This window comes from Argiope bruennichi, chromosome X2 (assembly GCF_947563725.1).
Source record: "Argiope bruennichi chromosome X2, qqArgBrue1.1, whole genome shotgun sequence".
In the NCBI taxonomy this organism is placed as follows: domain Eukaryota; kingdom Metazoa; phylum Arthropoda; class Arachnida; order Araneae; family Araneidae; genus Argiope; species Argiope bruennichi.
The window spans coordinates 66,349,051-66,374,047 of NC_079163.1; the positions used below are offsets into that span (position 1 = coordinate 66,349,051).

The following is a 24,997-nucleotide window of genomic DNA, read 5'->3' on the forward strand; positions in this document are numbered from 1 at the left end:
AGATTTATTTTATGTATAAGTTTAGAACAATTATTAATTATTGCCGAGAATAATATTATATTTCTGCTCCTCCAAAAAAAAAGAAAAAAAAAAGAAAGACAGTACTTTTTAAGTACTTTTTTTCTTTCCCACGTGCATTATTATAATTCAAGCGCGTTAATTAATGCAACATTTGTCGCCTTTCACTGGTGAGGTATTTATTTCAAACTAAATTATTGCATTTGACTTGGGAGAATCATTCCTAACTTCGATTTAAACCACATTTTACTTATTACCATGAAAAGGTTTTTCAATATACAATTATTACCCCCATGCCTTTTAAACGGCACACCCTTGAAATCATAACAAACCAACTTATGAAAGACAGGTTAAAATCCCCGCAGTATCAATATGCATTTTTTACACTTTGAAAGCACGATTTTAGCGAAATTATACGCAGGATACAGAAATGTAATACATATAGTTTTTGACGAATGTTAACTGTAAGCATGGTGAAATTTCTATACATTTGTCAGATTTCTAATTTTATTCACTTTCTTCACCTAAACTACCTCAAAACCCGCTTTTGTCGTTAGCAAACGAATCGAACTACACACCTACACTATCACATATTGCACAACTCGGAAATCGACAGTTGCTCTAGGACAGCCAAAGTAATTTTGCGGCGATCTAGTACAGTTCTACGACAAAAGCTGAGCCGGAAATTTCTTATAATTATTCATTTTCCGAAACAATTGATACTTTCCCCATTCTGAGTGGGTGATGAATGGTCCAGCACGTGTCATGAATCGTTAGGAGAAAAGGTGATAAATTCTGGAGCATCTATTTCGATCGTTATAATGCTATTGTACCTTAGAGTCAAAAACTGTGTTAATTTTCGGTTTCAATCTCAAAATTTTATTTCGTCGTAAAGATAATTTTTTTTAATCTTTATATTGGTAAACATTTAAAAAAAAATCAGACACGAATTTTGGAAATTATTGATACTTTACCACAAATTCAATATACATCTATAAGAATTTCATTGCTGTTAGGCTTACCAGAAAATAATTTAAAAAACAAACAAACAAAGTAAAGCGGAACTCGAAAAGGGGTTAGTACTGACTCCCAAAGGCGTTTTCGAACGAAAAATGAAACACCAGAATTCAACTATATGATTGGATGACGCTGGATGATATCTATGGAGGTTTGAATACATTCAAAATAGGACTTTATTTCATGGTTCATCCCACGTTGAAAAGTACCGAGCATCTCTGCGAAATCAAAAGGCACAGGTTTCCGATTATCCTCAACATTATGAGGGATAAATACCATTAAAGTTTACTGTCTTCGTCCATTTTGATTTGCCATTAGACTTTTAAAATATTTAAACTGGTTAACCAATATGTTGCCTATTAAATAATAATTAACTCTTGCATATCTTCATAAAAAAAACTGCGTGACGGCCGAAAATCAATTAACATCTATAACGTGAAATCCTTTTTAACTATATACACCAATGTATGGTCAACTTTAGATTCATGTGGCTCTAATTTTAAATCCATTAATTCCTGGACCTAATGCTCTACTTCCTTTCTATACGCGGTGGGTACGCTATAATAAGACTTTTTCCGTTCCGCATCGTGTAAAATCTCCATTTTGTGACCACCGAAATGAGCTGGCTGAACAAGCCTCAAGAAAAGACATTTGAATTTTACAATCAGAATTATTATTTTTCTTAAAAGAGAATTTCTAAAATGATTAACTTTAAGATTGTCAAGAATTTCAAAAAACGTTGATTCCTTTGTAACGGTTGGTAACGTTTTAACATTCCCGAACTTTCTCTTTCCGAAAGGAAATGTGAGGCTTACTGCCTCGGAAATAAGTGCAATTATTATTGATAAAACAACTACAAGTGATTTAAATTATGCAATTATGAAGATGAGTTTTAAGAATATGAATCAACCTATAACTGAGTAACAGAATTATAACTGAAAATTGAAAGTATGAAAAACAAAGGTAAATTAATCTTGAGAAAACTTCGAGGAAAATCGAAAACCGAATTTAAAATAGTTAAAATAAGATCGAAAGAAGGTCCAAAGTAGATGAAATGCGAAATAAAATTGGAATCTTTAGATAAATTAATAAACAGTATCAGAACATTTAACAATAAGAATTAATAGGGTTATTTATATCTGAAGAAATGATTTTTTTCTTTAATTACTAAAAGAAAGGTCTTAGTATGAAATTTGTATCTGAGATTTTTAAAAAAGAAACCCTTTTAAACTTATTAGCACTAGAGCAAGAGTTTCAGACAATGTCATATTCTTGCTTAAAAGAAAAGCTTTAGAAAAGCATCTAAACAAATACACAGTGCAATTCGCTTCAGTCTAGAAACAAACTGGGACTATCAATTAAAACCAAGAAGTATATCCAACAATGAGACAAACTGGAACTATCAGTTAAAACCAAATATATCTGACAATGAGACTCTTAAACAATTTATTGAATTGGTATAATTCACAGCATATTTACATAAAATGGCACCCCAGGCAAATACCAAAACAATACCCCATCCCAATTTTTTTCTTATATACAATCCTCATATTCTTCAAAAAATATTATGACGGGATGAGGAGTAGAAATTAAGTCTAACCAATTATATATAAACATTTTGGAATTAATATACCTAGGAGCTGGTTAATATATCTGAATTATTTAAACAGATTACTTAAATTATTTATTAAAAAGTAAGTAATATAGTAGTTATAAAAGCAATTATTGACGAAAATATTAAAATGTGTAAAAGCATTTGAAATTCTATTTTTAGAGCTCAATGACTGACAAATCGAAATGTCCATTATCTGTGATTACTTCAGAGTAGGGCTCCCCAAGAACATCAGTTCTACGGCCCCTCAACAAGTTGATTCAAGTCCAGACGAGGTCAATGGAATGCATACTGATTTTATATTTTTTTAAAGTATCAAAATTTTCACACAACTGTTCGAATTTCTTTTTAAAACTCTTTTGTAGTTAAAAATATCTTAAACAAGGCTAGCAAAATTTTACTAAAAAATTTCGAAACGATTTTAAAATTATATATATATAAGATATAGCATTATGATGCCTTTTAGATGAAAGAGCTGTCTGCATTTACTGTTCATTATGCAATTATATCAAGAATTCTTATGAAATTTATACCTGTTCTAGAATTCAATGAGATTATTTAACTATTACTTGATTAATTATTCATTGTCAAATACTGAGCAGCAGTCAAATGGTTATTAGCCGTAAGAACTTCTCAAACTAAATCAGTCAGCAAAATAGAGCTGAACTCCAGCAGAGAAGTCGTTTTTAAAGCGCAACTTTAATATTATGGACCAAAAAAAATAAATCAAGATTTCTTTCTTGGTTGCTCTGATTTGAATATATAAAGAAATAAATTTGTTCCAGCCACAAAAAGTTACAAAAATATATTTAATTAATTGCTCATTATCCTATCACACTTCTATCATTACATATATAGTTTTTTCTTTTTTACTAATATGTTTTTGCTAGAATTTTTTTTTTACATACTTAGCACTTTTGCTATTAATGGAATTTATTATGATATTTTTCCTAAATCAACAAAATTTACGTAGTAGGAAAATCTAAAAATTAATAACAAATATACAAAATCAGATGGCAACAAAAATTTAATGTTCCCTAAAAGTGAATTTCATAATTTAGATCTACCTCCAATCACCAGATCGACTAAATTTCTTATCATTACTTATTTTTAGTTTATTTCAAATTCATCAACAATACTTTATTTTAAAAAATAAATATATCCTGCCAGTAAAAGTGCTGAAAGATATGTATAAGACAAAATAAGAAAACAGCCTTTTGATCAGTTAAATCTTTCAGTTCTAATCAACCATCATTCATCTTCATATCTTACTCATCATCAATTTTAAATGAGGAACAAACATCGACACAGAACTTCGTATCAAGAAATTCATCAAAAACATTTTAGGGCATGCAGTCATCATTTATTTTTAATTGAAAATGAGCAGATGATTTTAAAAATGCATTTGTTATTTTATCATTGCAGCTCATACATTCGTCTTAAATAATAAAAGTTATATGAAATGAAAATATCAAGCCGTTTTCTATTCTATGTATTTTATTATGGGCATAAATCTTGTAATAATACACTTGTTATTGAAGAATAGCAGATGACGGAGCTTACAGGTATCAGTAAAAAGTCAAAAACCAAAAACTAAATAGATAGTGAGCGGAAATGATCAGCAATATGGCAGTCTAATTATTACCAAAAAGGATGAATCAGCTGATAATAATCATTTCTCTATTCTCTAAAGCAACATTTCGATTTCTAACTTCATTAAGTTTGAAGCGACCAGGCTGAGAGAAAATAATGCTATGATGAGGTGGAACATAACTAATAAATAAGACGTAGGGGTAATTTAAAAAATGGTAGTTATAAAAAAAATTTAATACAAAGGTTATTCTTTATAACTAAATTTGAATAATATTTCTATTTTCAAAAAAAAAAAAAAGTGGGAAATGACATTTTTCACCTCTGAACATTTCCGCTGCCTTTGAGTTGGATGGCCCACCTACGAGCATGGCCGATATTTTGGTTTTCTTTACAGTATATTTTCAGCCGATTCAAATCCATTCGTCAACACATTCTGCGCCATTTCAATCTCTACTAATTTCGTCCACAAAATAACACGCGAAAACATTACATATACATCATAATCGGAAAGTAACTGTACACTTTTAAAAATAAACTAATAAAGATAAACATCCAATAAATAAAATATTTAGGTTCTTGTTTTTACATTACTGAAATGAACATTTAATAGCATCAGGTGGTTGATATGATCGCTCCTAGTTCATCATAGCTTCGCAGCAAGAAATGATACAGACATGTTAGAATTATCGAGTTTAAATGTGTAACGTCATATACATATTTCGGATTACTTAATAACTTACTTATTAATTCATTTTTACTTACTTAAATCAAAATAGACAATTTTATGAATGGCAGATACAGACTAACGGAATTAAATACCTGTTGCGCCAAAAAATACGGACAAAAGACAGAATAACCAAGTATGTTTTTTTTCTGAAGGGAAAAATGAATCTAGAAGAAACAGTTAGTTCCAGTATTTTTCATCTTTTCTGATAATGCCTTATAAGTAATCATGGTAGTTTGAATGTCCCTTTTACGTTCTGATTATTTTATATGCTAATTATATGAAATTATTCTGGATTTTTTCAATGCACATTTAAAAATAATTTTCTTTCCTTGTCTTAGTTGATAAATTTTTCTTCCCGACAAATCTGAAAGCTAAGTGTCACGATAAAATTCACTTATGTCCACTGATTTTTTCATCCATATATAAAATCTGATACTTTTGCCGGCCATTTGACATACTTACGTTCTATCCAACATTTAAAATAATATATGGCTAACTGATACTTAAAGATAATGCAAATTTTAACAATCGCAGCATGCACAAGGTATATTAAAAACAAGAAAACATATACCATGATAATATTTTTATCTCAGTCTAGAAATACAAAATCTTAAAACTATTTGCATATCCAAATCAATAAGAGCTGGATTTGAATATTAAAACCTTTCTTAAATTTATAGAGTCGATATTTTTTAGAGTAGCAGAAGCGTTTTAACACAGTATAGAATTTTTGTAGTTTTGGTTTCTAAAAGCCATCAATGGCGAAACTAAGTACAAATTTTCTTATAAGAACTCTTATCTAAAAACTAATCCTTTTAAGTTTTTCTGATAATTTTTAACTGAATATAGAATGATACTCAGCGTAAAGTACCTAATGAGAATGAATGCACCGAGTTATGATTATCATAAAAATTCACATATAAAGTTTCGATCTTTAAATAATAAGATCATTAAATAATAAAATATTCTAATCTTATGCTCGTCAGTTTAAATAACAACCGTTTGTATTAAAATAAAAATGTTAATTATTTTATGAAATCTTGAAATAAATACCTAAAAATATACTTTGAACATCTTACATTATTTGATTTTCCTAGCGTCTTCTAAGGACTAGAAAGAAAACAGTTGTCTAACACTCAATAAAAATTTGTTTTTCAGATAACCAATGAAAAATGAGATTATAATAAAATTTACCTATATCATGCCTAAGCGTCAGAGGTGAATTAAATGACTGAATCGGTTTCTGAGGGGCGATCAGAAACTCATGATATCCTGCACACAGAGGTATAGCTCAAACAACAATAATGGCATTATTGTACCAACCAGTGTGTCAGCAACTTGTCATATCACCCGGAGGGATTGAAAAATGGAACGGACATGACTTAGCGAGAAAAGACATACCTTTCTCTTAAATGCAAGCAAACTGACAGTGAAATTTCTGTGAGTTATTTTCTGAGAATTAAAAGATTTTTTCCTGTCGCTTGAAAAATTAGCATGTATGGAGATCAAAAGCTAAAACAATTCTTTTAAAAACAGAATAAGGAAGCAAACTTTGAAACTGAAAATTCGCGTTATGATGTTACAAATAAAATATTTTGTGAAACTTCAATTTAGTGATTCTCTGGAAATCAACACAATATTTTATAGCAATTACTACAATCATAAAGGGGATATTTTTAACATACAAATTACCATAATCACGAATAACAAATATGAATCGTTTTCTTTTTATAAAGTATCATTTATTAAAACGATTCCAGTTGGTATCCATTTCAAAAGGATTAAATTAATTAATTAATTGAAACTCCATAAAATATTCTAAGAGGAAAAATTAATTTCTCTACATGATATATAATTATTGGAGGGGGAAAAATGAAATGCCGAAAAGTCTGAAAATCAAAAAAGAATTTGTTGGACGTTTCTCGCATTTATAGCAAGATTCCTTCAGATATGATGAAAAAAGATTGTTTAAAAATGTTAATTGATAAATAAAGATCATTAGTTTTCTTAATCGATTCAGGAATATGAAGAAATTATTTAAATGTCCCTTAGTTACAATTTATTTATTTAATAAGTACTTATATTAAAAAGTACAATAAATTATTATTTAATAAATACAATAAATACTTTTAACTTGAAGGAAATTTGTGCCACCATCCTGAAGAGGTTAATAAATTTGTGCTCTTAAAAAACAAAAGTTAACTAAACGTAAATATAAATAATAACCTTCTGCAATATTTTAAAAAGAGTCATTCAGATTATGATCTATAAAATGAATATTGATGAAATATTTCTATTTGCATGCAACATTTTAATATATAAGACAAAAAAAAAATATTCTTACCTGCAAAAGAGAAGGCCGTGTTTGCGAAGAAGATCCATCTAACATCACAGGAAGTAATGTAAAAGAGGGGAAAATACAATAAAGCCAACTACACATATTGCAATAAGTATCAAAATAAATGACTTGATCGATATGCACGATTTTTTTGGGGGATTTGGTGAACAGGGTCTGCATCTTCCCCTCGGATGGAGATAACACTCCTCAACGCCAAACTCATAAACGATTGGGGGAGGTGGGATATTTAGAATGATGTTTTCTTCTATGAAACTTGTATCTTGGATAACAGGAATTGGGGGCCGTGGACGGTCCATCGGATGCCGATACCACTCAATTAAGAGGACTACAAACTAGAGTAAGCTCAATAGTTTGGAAATGCATATCCAAGAATAGAAGCAGCATCTACAAACAACCGAATGGACGGTGAACGAAAAGCTCCTTCATCTCAACTGCCCCCAAAAGATATTAACGCCAAGTATCATGGCTCATTCCGAGCACCAATTTGAATATAAATTTAAAATAAAATAGGGATTACTTCAATAAAGGCAACGGGTGGGAACCAGAGCGCTCCCACATGCTACCATTTGATGCGTCGAGCCATAGCTGCAGGGAGCTCATGCAACCCTGGATCTAGGGAGAGAGATGAGCGGTATTTTGCAAGAGTTCCTCAGAAATGGGAAAGGAGAAGTGACGACAGCGCCAGCTGCTGGGACGGTTCAGAAACAGCATTTTAACAGTATTAAATCTCAGGTTGAAAAATTCGCAGAACAATCATTCTTTTCTAATAATTAATTTTAAACAAGAAAAATAAAGATATCATTAAAAAACAGGTAGTTAAAGAAAAATCAAGTGAAATAATTACAAAAATAAATCCAAATAAAAGACTATTTCGGAAAAGGAAAGGAAAAATAGAAACGAACACATAAACAATTGATTTCCGAATTTCTCTACCATTAATAAGACTTCAATAAAACCATTAACTTTTTCTTCAATTTATATGTCATTTGGGTACACGAATTGATTTATTTTTTAGCCTTTCGGATCTGCAGCCTAGAAACTGTTTCAAAACTCCGTCAATTCGCGGATGAGCAACAGGTTTTCAGAGCCTAACACACAGATTTAATTAAAAATATCTTTATTTTTATAAAATCATGGGAAAAGTAGCAAAGACTGGCCGGCAAATGTTACAAAACGATAAATTTAAATTGATCTTTGAAATGCACAAGATCAACTGCAGATATTACCTTGACTTTGAAATGGATAAGCCGTCGCCTACCTACACATGTAGAGTAATAAGTAAACTAAAACACTGCATGATACTTGTGATGCAAGTAGTTCCTTCATCGACGTTGGAAATGAGAATTTTTTTTCATATTTTTTGAACAAATACTGTTTATTGTCGCTTTTTAAAAGCATTAGAAAAATGTAATCATAGTCACCTATAACAAAAATGGCAAAAGTTGTAAAATGGTATTGAAAAAAGGAAAGAAAGAGCATGCAAATTTTATTTACAAAAAAGAACTACATTCTCTAACACGAAATTTATAAACGTTCACAACATGAAAAATCATCAAACCCTGAAGAAAAAACTGATAAGTTGTTTCCAATTACTGTAATTTTTTCCAACAAAATATTGAAAACTCGCCTTTTAAAATATTAAATAAATAAATAAAACATAAAACTCGAGTAGTAAATTTCACTTTAGGAAAAACGGTATCGTCAAAAGCATTTCATAGGGATTTAAGTAAAGAGCATAAAAAATTATCAATATTAATTAATCAGACCTATTTTTCCACCTCATTACATCCATTTTTTTTTTCTCAAAGAATCAATCTTTGAGTATTAGGGAGGAGAGTTATTCTCAAACTGCTTTCTTTAATCAAAAAGCAGAATTTTACTTTTAAAGTAAAAAAAAAAAAAAGAGTGACAGAGATAATTCATGTACATTATATTTATTATGAATTTTAAAAGAAATATGAGTTGCATTAATGACATCATAAATCCAAAATTTTATTATAAGATTTGCCATAGTTGATCAAAAGATACATATTTGTTGAAAAATCAAGCATGACTGATTCCCAATCACTTCTTTTATCTAGACAACCTCAGTTTCTTACGGAATAGTGTCAAAATCATCGTCATATTCTTTCCTCTGTATCACAGTTTTTTCTTCCTTTAAATCAATTTTTTTGCTTTCTTCTATACTTGAAATCAAACATCATCAAATTATTATTAATAACCAATTTCCAAGCGGGAAAAGTAATATGTACGTAGATAACATGGTAGATTCTTTAAAGATGTCAGTTGTTAATTTGGCATAAAATAATGAATATTATTAGTGGAATGGGATACTACCGGATTCCAAGCCTTAATATATAGCCTTTCCTATAATATAATAGATTTTCAAAATGATGGAAAATTCAGGTTGTTATAATATTAAAAGCCTTTTCCTAACTATCCTGCGATGACGATTATCAAGGGTAATTAAGTCCCTATCCTGTTCTCAGGAGAAAATTTACAAATGAAAATTAAATCTTACTCATATCACTTCTTACCATATCATAAATTATTCCAAATATAAGTTTTTATTACATTAAAAGTCTGATCTTACTCATATCACTTCTTACCATATCATAAATTATTCCAAATATAAGTTTTTATTACATTAAAAGTCTGATCTTATTTACCCCTGATGAAAATTGCCAAAGGTAATTGAGAACAAAATCTTATTTCCCAGGAGAAAGTTAAAAAATGAAAATCAAATCATACTCGTAACACCTATATCCTATAGATCCAAATAAATAAATAAAATAATAATTTAACAACTTACCTTAAAGATAACCGATGTGAAGAATGAATAATGATAAGAAATTTTGTTTTGTTTTTAATTTCTTTGAGTACGATTACAATTAAAGTAGGCAAACGCTAGAAAATAACATTTAAAAAAGCGGAAAAGAGTTTTTAGCCTCCCTCTAAAGCATTTTAAAAAAGAACATTTCTCAGCTTGCAGTGGTTTCACCAATACATACAACAGTCACTGTTCCCAAATACCCTCCCCGATCCTTTACAAAACTTATGGGTTTCCTGCATTTATTTCAGTCAATTGATAGATTACAGTGAAAAAAAAACTTCTAATATTTCGAATTTAAGTAATCACATATTTTGGATTTTGGTTTTGAAATATATGCTTTATGCAACATATAGAAATTCCTTACAATATATCCCATTGTTGAAACGTTTTGTAAATATGCTCAGAAATAGTGTAATTCATTGCGAAAATTCAAAATTAAAATGCAAACTGAAAACGAATTTTGGCCTTTTACTGCACCACAAGTGAGCTACCCCGACCTACCAATGCGCAAGGGGTGATCTAAATGATGGGTAACTGCGATAATTATTAAAGCACTAAAGGGCTTCAAAATATCCTCATTACGGCATAACCCAAAAATCACTTTACCTTTTAAGAAGTACAATCCATCATTGGAGAGAAGATAACTCACGTCCGCACCAATATTGTACCCAACAAAGAACCTGCTTAATTATAAAGCAGGTTCATTGGTATCCCCATATTTAAGGTAACCTCGGTGGGTTTAGTTTAGAAGAATTAATGTACCATTTGAAAGCAACGCTAGGGATATTTGGAGACGGACCTCTTAATTTTGAGCCCAAGTCACATAATGAGAACGACACTTGTGCTGGCACTCTGCCTTCAAACTTCCGTACCACACCAACGGTGCTCTTGATGGGATACCTTTATGCTTTCAAATATTTTTAATTCTTTTTAGGCAAACATTTTTACTCTTTTTACAGAAAATATTAATTAGGAGGTAATTATCATTTTCATGTTCAATTTGAAAACTACAGTTTGAAAAATTTAGCGTTGAATTCATCTTTATGTCACATGTACATTTCAATACAATGCGTTAAATATTTATTATTGCTTCAAATGAAAGTGGGATCTTTATTCATTAAGGGTTGCTTTAGAAAATTTAATCACGAGTAGAAGAAAAAAAAAAAATCTATCAAGATATTGCGCAAACAAGTTTTTTTAAAAATAAAAATACTCGAAGAATTAGGTAGAAAACCATTCATATCTGTAATAAATTAAAGATAATATTTCGGACAAAAGGAAAAAAACAAAAAAAAAAAAAACAACGCACAACACCGTAATAAACATTAAAAATGTCTAATACAAACAAGGTAGTGTGTTAGTTTTAAAATGGGACGCCTCTGTAACTGCTATTTACTACCTCAACTTCAAAAAACTATTGTCGATGGAAATGACTCGAGGGGTCAAATTTATTCCAATTGATACGATGAGTAACAGATTTAATTAATATAGTTAAGTTATAGCTATATCGAAATTTCTCCATTATGTTTGTCAATATTTATATCATCACATATGCGTACGTGCGTGTAATGATATTTTTAATCTGCTTTAAATCTTAATTTCCTAATTTTCATCTTAAATTATCTCATATTACTTTATTCTGAAATGTTCTTTTATTTCCTGATTCGAATACTACTTTTTTATTTAATTATTTCTAACACAAACTCTAGAAACTTGATGACTATTATTATTTCTCAAGCACCGAGCGAAGGAATGAAAACCCCTAACATCTACGCATTTCATTCAAAGATGCCTAATATTTCCTTTCTAAGTCAGCAAGAGTCAAAGAAATCAGAATCAGAATCCCCTTGTACAAATTATGACTCCATTGGAAAAATAAATTAAAGTTAATTTCAAAAGTTTTTTTCTTTTCGGTCACGCATCTGCAAAATTATATAGGTTATATGATGTTAAAGTTAATTTTATCGTCTAATATTAAGTGAATCTTATGAAGTTTTGAAGATATAATGGAGATTATTATATGTTATTCAATTTTTCTTTTCGCTCACTAAAAGAGCATTATCTAATTTCATAAAATCATGAATGAATTTTTAAATAAAAAAATTTAATATCATACAAGAATTTTTATACGCGATTGCGAAAAAATATGAACAGATAACACAGCAAAATGTTTACATGAAAGCAAATCCGAGATGCTAAAATGCTGGAATCCAAAAAATTGTAACACACTATCTCTAGTAATTTTCGCAATTTTAACACTATGGCGTCCGGCGACACTACGTTGGTGTCATGCGAAAACTATCGGGCAAATGCCTATGACAACACTTTGGTATTTCGCGAATTTTTATTTTAATTATTTACTTTTAATTATTTTATAAAAATTATGATTTCCCGAAAACCTCAAAAAATTGTCAGCGAACCAGCGCCACACAAAATAATTCCGATCATCTGTGCGGAGGGCACAGTGTTAATATGAAAACGGTAAAATAAAATAAATATAAAATAAGTAAGTAAATATAAAATAAGTAAAATAATATAAGTGTTAATAAAAAATAAATATATGCCCCCTTAAAAAACGGCATTGTCTGTTTTTTAAGGGGGCATATATTTATTTGGTTATATAGACCTACTATTTGCGAACATTGATGGAAATTATAAAATCACTAGTAGTGATATAGATAATTTTAAATACTAATAGTGATATAGTATGACGCTGATTTTCTATATCATATGTAAAGAAAATTGAAATATCAATAATGTAGTTTAAATGTTTAAAATTTCTTTTAACAGAAAAAATAAAAGTTTCTGAATACTATCTATATATGAAAATCATATTTTACAAATCTGTATTCCACACTGTTAAATTTTTGGAAACGAAAGTAAAAGGAATGCTAGGATATATTTATTAGAATTACCCAAATTATTTCGGATCATTTGCCTAAATGTTTCTTAAATATGATTAAATATTTTCTGTAAGTTTAATTTAATATTTTATTATCCAAAAAAAAAACGCTGATCATTTATAGTGGTCAAACAATTATTATATGGAATAGAATGAAAAATAATAAACGATTTTTTTTTTCTCTCGGAGCAATGATACTCATAAGTCAGAACTACTCGACATTCTTAGTGGGGGTCTGTAAGCAGAGACAGAGGTAGAAATTTTCCGATAAATCTCCGACCAGAATTTATGATCAAACTAACAATAATTGATTTCATATTTAAATAAAGATACTTAAAAATTTAATATCTAATTTAATTATAATAAATAATTACTTATAATAATTAAATATTTGTACGATGCCGGGGTAATAAGAATGATATGACCAAATGACGATTAATGACAAAAAATAAAGAATCAACTAGCCATCTCCAGTTCGCCCTCAATTTATATATTTAAAAGAATTGGCAAAATTAAAGAATCAATATCCCAAAGTATATCCACTAAAACACATTTCGGCAATTTTTATTTCTTATGAAATTTAATGACTTACATGTGTCATCAAAGGTCCCCTGCTCTCAAGCCACTGTGCATTTTCAAGAGAAATTTCAGAAATTCTTACTTCACTGCGCCTTCCCTGTGGAAAAAAACTGACAGATTTTCCCAATCATAGCCATTAAATAAAATATCTAATATACAGATTTTACCAATTTTTATTTCATACGAAAGCTCATGCCTTCGAGATATCTCATAAAAGACCGCCTGCCTCTTCCGCCTCCATTTTCAAGAGATATAACAATACAAAACTTAGAGAACCCAACCTCAATAACGGAGCAGATTTTGAAAATTTCCGTCTCCGATTTCACCACGTTGAAAGAATAGTTAAGTAATCAAACTGCTTTATCATTAGTATGCAATTATAATTTAAAATAGCATTTCCTTTTGATAATGTATTTCATCAAAATTGGTGGACATGACCATATTAATATTATTAATGAGATCGTTAAAAACGGCAAGAACTAATAAGATTAAGTTAATCGTGTCAAACAAATTCGATGAACTACAGCCAATCATATCAAAGGTATGAACTACATCTTATCATATCAAAGGTATGATAAAAGTATAATTACAATAATATAAGTAAAAACTACACAATAATATAGAACACTTCAGCCATCTTGTTGATTTCTCAACCAATCAAATCAAAAATAGTCGGTAATAGGCGACACCTAATTCATTTGTCGGTTATTCTTCCAAATGTAGTACAAATTACAGTCTGAATGAAAGACAACTGAATCAGATATCTAATATTCCACTGCCTGACTTTAAGTTAAAAATATTTTATTTCTGGCAGAAATAATGCGTTTTGAGAGGTACAATTATTATACAATTTCCTGAATGAAAAACACTCGAGATTCCTCGCCTCACATTCCATTAAATTTTATAATAATTTTGATTTAAAGATCTAAATAGAGCAATTGACAGAAAAAAGCGAAGACTCATAATGTTTAATATCATTGGTCAATAATTCGACACAAAATGATAGTAAATAGTAGTATTTTTTTTTTTTTTTTTTAGTTTTATATTATATAAGCCTTGTTTTGAAGCAACATAAGTACAAGTTTATTGCAGATTTCTTACACTTGTATGGTGAGCAAAAAACGAAGACAACCCATAAACCAGCATCTCTTTATACAAACGTTCTTTCTGTATGACATTTGACATTAGATTTAATGTGTAGCGTACTCATTTAAAAGGCGGTTCTTCGGCAGAATCCAGTTTCTAACCTTGAAGCCTCTGATTACGAAGTCGAGATCTTATAACCAAACCACAATGACTCTAAATCCCTTCAAAAATCTTTTATTTTTCGAAGTGCTGTTTTTGCTATAAATAGTGTACTTTTTCTATTATTATATTTCAATGCATTACTAATACAAAAGATTGAACTGGGGTTTTGAATGCAATTTAAAATAATTCATTACTATTCCTTATTATGGTTACCATACATGGAAACATTAATCGTTTTTCTGTAAGTATACAACAAATTAAAGATATTCAACATTGCTTCCTCTTTTTAACAAAGAGATCACATCTTCAGCTGTAGTGAAATATCCATTGTATGTTACCACCACCGTAACAACTAAAACTACATAAAGACTAGACACTAACATTTGCTGTAAATCAGGAAATTTAAACCATAAGGAAACCCCTTCAATGAAATTTTCCAAATATTCACTTTAAAAATGAAATTATAATTATGATGATATCCTTACATATTCAGTTGATTTTAAATCTACAAGGTAAGTGGTTATGTAACAAGCAGATATAACACTAGAAAAGTTGAGCATTACCAGGCAGAAGAAGCTGATTTCTGCTTCAGATATTCCTTCATAGATATTAAAAGAGCCAGTTATACGTATTAAGTATCGATAATGGTATTATCTTGCTTTCAAAACCAGGAATTAAAGAAATACTATGACGAAACATTCGGTACTGAGAAAAAAAGGTTAAACAAAATGGATTTAGATTTGAGTATGGATCAATGCAGTTACTGAAATAATGTTATGGAATTTAGTAATATTTATTTCAACTAGTATTTCTTGTTCGTTTCGTAAACTTCAACTTTTTCTATCACACTAAAAAAGATTGTTTTTAGACTGCTAGCTTGAATGCAGTACCGCTGATTGTATTTGTTTGATATAGACCTTCAAGAAATATTTAAACAGGCACCTTGACATATATCTAAAGATTCTACGAAGAAAATTTACCAGCACACATATTCAAGCATTTTACATTCGTAAGAATCAGTCTTTTCCATCTTCCGTGTCTGATAATGGAAGTTTTCAGAAAGCCTATTAATAATGCTGATATAATCAACTATTTAGAAAATACTCAGAAAAAAGGAACTGACACAACTGCAAGAACCATTCCTTCATCTATGTTGAATAGTTAGTAAAAATTCACTTACTTATTCCAAATAAAATAAAAACATTTATAATGATTACTATAATTCGGCAATTTTAAATACTTCGATACAGTAGGCTTTTTTATGTATGAATATCAAATTTTATTCTGAAATTCGCAGTAGTTCTATTTAACCCTGCTAACAAAAAAACTGCACCCAAAAAGTGCTGGGAACCGTATATTAAGCAAACCTCATTATGTTAATAGCAACGCAAGGATTTTCCTTTGTTTCATTTAGTAAAATTTCGGAAAAATAACCAAACACTATTCAGATTTATCATTAATATGAGCATCATTTTTTAAAATTATAAATATTTTATTACATTTATTTAACAGTTGGAGTATTTCTACTGTTTTTCAATACATTATTCAGTCTCTTTTTCCTGCCCTAAGAAATTGATTGTCAAATTTTTATAGTGAATGAAATATGTCGTTTAATTTTTTTTTCCTTAAATCGCTGATTGGTCAGATGCAAATAACGTAAAGAAATTTAAGCAATAAAATTAACGATGTTTATCAAAAGGAGCAAAATTTATTTTCAAGTAGAAAACATTTTAATCGGATAAGAGATTTACTAAGTATCATAGGGTTGTTTTATTATATAAAAGTATTACACTAATGATTTTTATGTGGAGTTCAACAATATCTTAATTATTTTAACGTTCTAAGTAAATGTTAAATACTCAAATATTTTTCTAATAACATTATAATAGTAAAATTTTAAATTAAGAAAATATTTACGGAAGTAAAAGTTAATTAGCGAGAAGAAATTCACTATATCTGGTTAAAGAATTGCTCTAGGATAATAATTACGGTGATAAAACAATATTTGAAACAAACATTTCTTACTTGTTCGCATACGAATTATAGAGGGAAAGAGCTATAATCTTCAAACAAATTTATCATGAGATTTCAACGAATCTTCTCATTACCGGCCACTCTGAGCCCATAAAAAAAGTACATCTGAAATGACACCCATCTGTCTAATGCAAAAATGAACCGAATTCGAAAGACAAAATTTGTTATATGATCTTTATATCAAAATCATTCATTCGAATCGAATTTTGGACAAAATCAGACAAAATTTGTTATATGATCTTTATATCAAAATCATTAATTCGAATCAAATTTTGGACAAAATCCCTCATTAAAAAGTTCGTCTATCTTATCCATCTAAATTCATGCGGACATGATAAATAAAAAAGGTGGATAGACGAAGTTTTGTACAGGCTTAATCATCAGACTTGTATATCTGTGTCAAATTTTGAAAATCCAGCTCAATCAGAAGTTAGTCTGTCTATTTCTAGATATTGAAACACGATTACTCATAATAACAATATGTTAGAACTGTAAAATTCGATTTGTAGTTTTGACACAGAAACCGTTTTCCCTTATCCAATTCTGGCTTCGACCAGTCGAAAAAATGAGGCTTAAAAGATGTAATAGATTGTTAAAATTGCAAACGGAAAAATTGTGGAGTTTAGAATATCAGCTGGCCCCAGATTTTTAATGGATTATAAAATACTTTTAAGATTTTTTTTTTTTTTTTTTTTTGTGAATCGATATTTGTGGGCTGGCATGCTGCCTGTAAACTACATGAAAAGGTGTGCGAAAAGCACTCCCTGAAACAAAGGAAAAAACTAATGCTATAAAAGAACTGTAGTAAGAATGACAGAGCGGCGGACATTCTTTCTGTTATGTAGCAGTTGATGCAATCAAAACAAATGAAACGAGGCTAGCTAATTGTCATATTACTCTCCTTAGAATTAGAAGTCCAAAATCGTTTTTTTTTTTTTTTTTTTTTTTTTTACATAAACGGCACTACAACGAGACGAATACTTTATAACCCTATGGGAATAATTTTAATGATACGCTGAAAATATTCTCCAATTAATCAAAGAAATTCATAAATAAGTGCTCAACATTTAGCTATTGAATATATAAAGAAGCAGGTTCTAATTCATTTCCTCATTTTAGTGCTAGTTATCTCATTGAATGGCAAAAAAAAAAAAAAAAAAAGGGATTTCCTTAGATTTTCCTTTTAATTATCTGCAAACGATAATTGATGGTAAAGGGTAAAATTGATTAAAAATTTCCATAATCATTCTGTTATGCCAAAAAAAATTTTTTTTAATTAAAATTAGTATTCGTAATGACACATTAGAAACTGACATAAGAAAAATTGATCTTTTGGATATATACAATTGAAAATATATTTCTTTGAGGTTTTGCAACAAAAGAAAATATTTTCTCGAAACTTTTTAAAAAGGCCTAATACACTAAAATTGGAAATTCTTATGCTAGATATATATCATGAATAATTTAATTTTTGTTATCCAATGCTTTTTAATAGAATAGAAGAGCTTCAAAATTAATTTAAAAATAGAATATACACGAAAAATATACACAAAACAAACATTTATACATTCACTCCCAAAAATATGTCCATACATTAAAATGTTTCACAATTCAATGAAATGAGATGGAAATCTAATTGAATTGCTAGGCGTATTAGAAAAAAAAAAAAAACAATAGAGAAGTAAAGCTCATATCCTTATATGAAAGTTTTATCGCAAGCGCGAGGGTAAGCATTAGGGTAGTATGGAAAAAAAAAAAAAATTAATGCCCCTATCTCGAAATAAAGTTAAAAAGTTACACGCAAATGTAAAAGTGACCTCTTCCTTTTTCTAAAAAGTCGCTAAAATGAAATCGCTGTTACTTAAATACGATCCGAGTTCTTTATTTGTTGATGTTAGCGATGATTATCGTTATCTTGATTACGATAATCAGCTAGGATCACAAACAGGCAATTCCTAACTGTATACTGCCAATTTTACGATAGTTAAAACTATTAATAAAATAATATTAATCTTAATTGAGGATTTTTTTATCAACTGTTTGGGGCTATGTCTATGATGTCATAATTCTCCCATAAATTAGATTTTCAAGTATTATCTGAAGAGAAGAAAGAATAAAATTCCTCGCAAACATTTAAGAGACAAAGATACATTGATAGCTATCATGTTTTTCTTGTTAATTTTTGTCCTCTTCTGATTTCTTAACATTCATTCTTAAGTTAAAAAAAAAAAATACTTTAGCTTTGGAGCTCAGTTTTTGCAATCTATATTAACATATATATTAATCATAGGGGTATTTAAATATATATGTATTAAGTTCCACATCTCCACCAAAATAACTGGGCCGAATTCAGCCAAACTTTGCACTTTTATTGTTTAGGTAAAACGACAGAGCACTGTGAACTTTCCAAAATGCAAACGTAAAGTGCAAAAATGAATTGAATATTTAATCAATTAATATTAACTAAAATGATACCTTTTTCTGTAGTAACTTCAGAGCAAATTATTTCACATCTTGGAATTCAAAATTTTACCTCTTCATTATATCAATTTCATTTGCATAAAAAAATTCAATTTTCAATTTTTTTCAAAATTTAATAAATAAAAGAATAGATGAAGGAAAAAAGGAAGTTTAATTTTTTATTAGGTGATATTACTCATTTATTACTTCTTAGAAGACGCAGGAAAAGGTGATAGGAGATTTTAGACGCAGTAATCTAATTGAATAAATATTTGAATATTTTAAAACCATTTAAAAAATGTTGCTAAATATATTTTAAAAAGAACACAGACAGGGTTGTCACTCAAATCTGGAAAAAAATTTCCTTTTTCCCTATACGTTTGTGCAATTTAAGGGGAAATATGCGAACAACACTCATGTGCTAGTTATAATGGAATAACAATACTCCTAAGTTTTAATGAGTGGGAAAAGAACATTACTCGAAATAATAGTATATTAAAATAATGTATTTACATACAAAAAAATTCTCTTTATGTATTACCTTGAAATAAGCAAAACAAAATTTACATAAGGGGGGATATATTACCTCTCTTGCCCTTTAATTTAAAGTCGCACAAAATTAAGGACTCGGGTGAAATAAAACACAAAATAACATTTTTGCTATCACAACACAAGCGATTGAATGATTATTAAACAAAAAACATTAAAAAGCAATATTTATTCATTTATTTATTTATTTTTGACATTTCATATATTTGAGCATCAATTTCTGCAGAATTTTCAGTCATCAGTTCATTTATTTATTTGCAAAAATTTCATTTGCAACACTGTTTTGCGTTTGTTGGACAACAAGCATATTCTTGTTGATACTAAATCCACTTTCCACAGCCGCATTGTCACTCGACAGCACAATATTTATTTTTACAACACCCCAAATATCAGGAAACTCTTTGAACTTAAAAATATTACAGTAGAAATCATCTAAGAGAACTTTTTCATTAAATGATACATGTTGTTCTTTGTATTCACTTTTTAGTTATTTCAGGAAAATTTCAAATTGGATCTCTGCACGTTCTGAACATGCTGGGGAAATTTGTGCTTTGGAATAAAGAAGTTGAAGCAAATCAACCATTCGTTTTTCACATAATAATGCATTATTCATAAATAAATGTGGATTTAAACAAAATACAGCTTTTAAAACAGCAAAATTTTTGTGCGTGCGTTCAAATACTTTTTTATAGTAATTCTTGACTAATATAAGCTTGCTAAAAGCTTCTTTTATTCAAATCCTATAGCTCCACTAATAATCAAGTAGCTTGTAATCACTATCCTAATATCAGTATTTTTTCCCAGTCTTAGATTTTTTTTAGGATCATCAAGCTCTACCCCCCCCCCCAAAAAAAAGTTGTCCAATGTTGACATCAAAGCAAATGTCGTAATAGCGTGAGACTTTGTTCATATGAATAGCATCCTTGGAATTTTAATGCATGCTTAACAACTCTTATGATATTCATCGTGATTTAATTGTTTCGGGATGTCAGAGACAAATAAATTCATAATGATTATAGAATGGAGAAATTGGTTTCTTTTGATTATACAATTCCATTCATTCTTTCATACTCTTAATTTCTACGAATAAATATTCTTAATCTTTCTTTCCCTTGTTATAATATTCTTATTTCCTATCTTCGGCTCAGAAGCAGGTGATGTCTTTAGCATTTGATCATTCTCTTTCTCTCTCTCTCGCTCGCTCTCTCTCTCTCTCTATTTTAACACAACAAATTGCACATGCTTTTATAAGTTATTATTTTCGTGCTAATTTTTGCTCCAAATCAAAACATTACATTAATGAAAAATTTGATGCAAAGCAAATTATAAAATTGCTAAGAGCGCTATCGCAAATACACAATAGTATAAAATTTCAAAACTATAGCATATTAACAAATGAGTGAAGAATTGATTACAAAATTTCTTACTTAATATAGGAAGCTAAATAGTATGCAATACAAAGAAAGTACCCCCCCCCCTCAAATAGCTATACATTTTATCATTGCAACGATAACTTACACGCATCAGAGCATATTATCAAGGGTTTTTTTTTTTTTCAGATTTTAGTGGTGGGAGGGGATACATTTAACCCTACATCCCTCCGTATTCCTGTAACAGATGCGCAAAAAGTTAAACGAAATAATTGTTCCAACTGCTATTCATTTAGTGAGATAATTTTTGGTTTTCCCGAACTTTCAGCCCTTTCAATAGTCCCCAGAGATATCCATCAACAATGAAACAAGAGTAGTAAAGGACAAAGTGGATAATTAATTTGCAATCCTTTTTTGAGACAACTACAGCAATTTCAAAATTAAATTCAATCATAATTTAATATATAAAAATAAATTCTTGTTTGTATCTAATGCGGTGCCGTACCGTTCATCCGACTGAGATAAAATTTTACCAACTTATTCCTTGCACTTGCGCGAAGGTTATAGCCATCGTACAATTATTAGCCATCGTAGACGAGTATTTTTATATATAACATGTGGGGTCCCCAAATATTGCGTCATAGTCTAATTACACGAAGAACGTTAGTTACGAATTCGACGAATGCATCGTAATTTGTATTCCAAATTAGATGCATACGACGATTACACAACCTGAAAGCTTCCATATGTGACTTTGCGAATTTGTGGCAACCATTGAGAGGAAAAGCGCGTCTCAAATTCTTATGCGGTTCTGTTCCCTTACAAAATTCTAATCAATCACCATTGGTCGATTTGGATGGTTTAAAGAGGTTTGATTTCGCAATCACGATGCTTAATAGGGTTGAATGTAGCAAAATTGATTTTAATCGGATCTGGTTCGGTGACGAGGCGCATTTCCACGTCTAAGGATATGTTAACACACAGATCTGAAGGTTCTGGGCCACCGAAAATCTTCATCATGCAATAGTTCGGTCGCTGCACCCACTTAAGTTCGCAGTTTGGTGTGCGTTATCTGCCGAAGGCATCATTGTGCCAATTTTTTTATTTTGATGAGTTGAATGACGGTGTTATCCCCTTCTTCCATGGCATAGAGAAGATAAGCGATTATTGGTTTATGTAAGATAATGCTAGACCTCACCGCACTCAGCGAAACTTCAATCTCTTAGCGGAACATTTTCACGATAGACGGATCTGGCTGGATTCCGTTATGAGAACAGGTAATGGTACAGAGTGGCCCCCTTCCTCGCCGGATCTTAACCCATGCGACTTTTTTTATGGCCATGTCTGAAAGATACAGTGTATCTCACACAGTCCTCAACGTTGGACGACTTGAGTGCAGAAATTGAAAACCGAGATAAGGAAACTGGAACAGACATTTTGCTGAAAGCAATTGCGAATTTCGATTCCAGACTTCGCCATGTCATTTGCTCAACAACAGCCGACATTTCGAAAATCTGTTGTATTTAAAGTTCTCAATATTGATTTTCACTCCCCCCCCCTCATTTCTTGACGTTTTCATGACACAAGCTTCAAACCTTTATTAGACTATGATGCTATATTCGGGGACCTCACATGTTATACATCAAAATACTCGTTATGACGTGTTCTATCCGAATCTGTAAATATTAGACGCCGCATGCCTTGTGGGACACCCTGTATAAAAGTCATTAAATATTTAACATTTTACTTTTAATATTGATCTAACAATAATATTATCGGAGTCTATGCAAAAATCAAATATGCGGTATGTTATAACAAGGGGAAAAAAACTATTCAGCTAAATAAGTTTCCTAACCGACTAAAACTCATTTCTGTCAGGACATAAAAATCTCCGTTTTATAATGCTTGGTAAATTTATTGGTTTAAAATACTATTATAGAATTCGCGACTCACCAATCAACGAAGTTCTTTTAAAAACGGGTTGAAGTATGTTTTTATTATTGGTATTATAAAAATTTATGACTCTGAATTTCTTAGGGTGGGATTAACTAAAAAGACAGAATAATGCATTCACTTGAAAAGTAACAAAAATGCTTCAGCAATTCAATAAAAATAATAAAACATTTATAATTTGAAAAATGATGCTCCTATTAAGGATAAATCTGAGTCATGTTTGATTATTCTTCCAAAATATCAATGAAAAAAAAAAGGAAGTCTTTTTTTTTTTTTTTTTTTTTTGCTATTAACAAGCTAAAATTTCCAAAAAATTTGTAAATTATCTCAAAGAATAAAAATAACACAATTTAAATATGATACTTTTAATAAATGAGAATTAAAATTTGAATGATATAATAAATATTTTAAAAATCGAAAAATGAACTAAACTTAGCACATATGCATAATATAAAAAAGAGTAATAAAATTTACTGACATGTTTCAGTTTTATTCTGTAATAAACATAATTTCATGAATAAAATTTTAAATTAAATTTTTTAGTGAACAATAAATTCACTAAAAAAGAAAAAAAATTCAGAAAAAAAAATATTGGCTCCATAATCTTACAAATTTAAACCTAAATATAACATCCATATAAGTATCCGTTTAAATCCTTGCTATAAAATGGACCAAATTTTACAATAAAGAACCAACCACAAACTTAATGAATTTTTGTTTCATTAAGGAGAAATATACGTCGATGCAGTTTGCCGTACAAAACTATTTCGTTGCAGAACAAAATTTACATAAAATGGAACAGTTACACATTTGGATAAAAAAATATATGTAATTTGTGGCCATATTTTAACGCTTTATTTTGTGTTTTAATTTCCAAAATATATAATTCCGAGTTGGTTACTTACAAAATAATGAAATCAAAATGGATATAAGCAGGACAATTCAACAGTCAAAAATATACAATTATAAAAACTCTGCCAGTGTACCAATGATAAAAGTTCGAGTAAATATCTGTTAAGTATTGGAAACAAAAATAATCTGAGTGATTAATTGATTGATTACAGATTAATAAGTAATCGATCAGTACACAGATTTTCTTTAAAATTATTCTGGTGCAAAAAATCATATTTCATCAGTCCAGCTCGATGCTTAGGGGCCGCGATGACCTGGTGGTAAGATCTCGGCTTGTGAGCAGTAGGATTTCAGGTTCGAGACCCGATTCTACCGAAGAACCTCGTGTAAGGGGGTCTGTTGCACGTTAAATCCGTCATGCCAAACGTCCTTCAGCTGGTGTGGTGTGGAGAGGGGGGTGCCAGCTCAGGTGTCGTCCTCGTCATCTGACCGCGGTTCAAAATTACGAGGTCCGTCCCAAAATAGCCCTAGTGTTGCTTTACAACGGGACGTTAATATAAAACTAAACCAAACTTCGATGCATTTTTTAATTCACGCACTTGCACACACTGATAAACAGAAACACCAAAGGGATTCCAAACCGCGACTTTCTGATTCAAGAAGGAAAAAAAAAAACATTAAAGTTCATCAAAATATAGTATTTTGATAAACAGAAACTCCAAAAAGATTCCAAACTCGGGATCTTCAGACTCAAAAAAAAAAAAAAAAAAAAAATCGAAGTTCATTAAAATATAGAATTTTGACGATTAAAATACTTTTCTAAGTAAAAAAGAAATTAAGCAACCACCAGTTGAGCAGTTAGCAGAGAAAAATCAACCATTTTCTGAATGA

At 29.8% G+C, this 24,997-nt stretch overlaps 1 protein-coding gene across 3 annotated transcripts in view; it reads right to left on the reverse strand.

The window, feature by feature from the left end:
- Positions 1-24,997, reverse strand: part of LOC129960988 (BTB/POZ domain-containing protein 10-like) — a 78,144-nt gene that overhangs the window by 37,528 nt on the left and 15,619 nt on the right. The window contains exon 1 of one of the 3 annotated variants that reach the window (XM_056074777.1): positions 7,312-7,832. The exons of the other annotated variants lie outside the window; for them this stretch is intronic. Within the exon in view, the coding sequence (XP_055930752.1) occupies positions 7,312-7,349 (38 nt within the window). The 5' untranslated portion in view covers positions 7,350-7,832. Of the gene's footprint in view, positions 1-7,311; positions 7,833-24,997 lie in introns of those variants that run through there. 3 annotated transcript variants of the gene reach the window in all.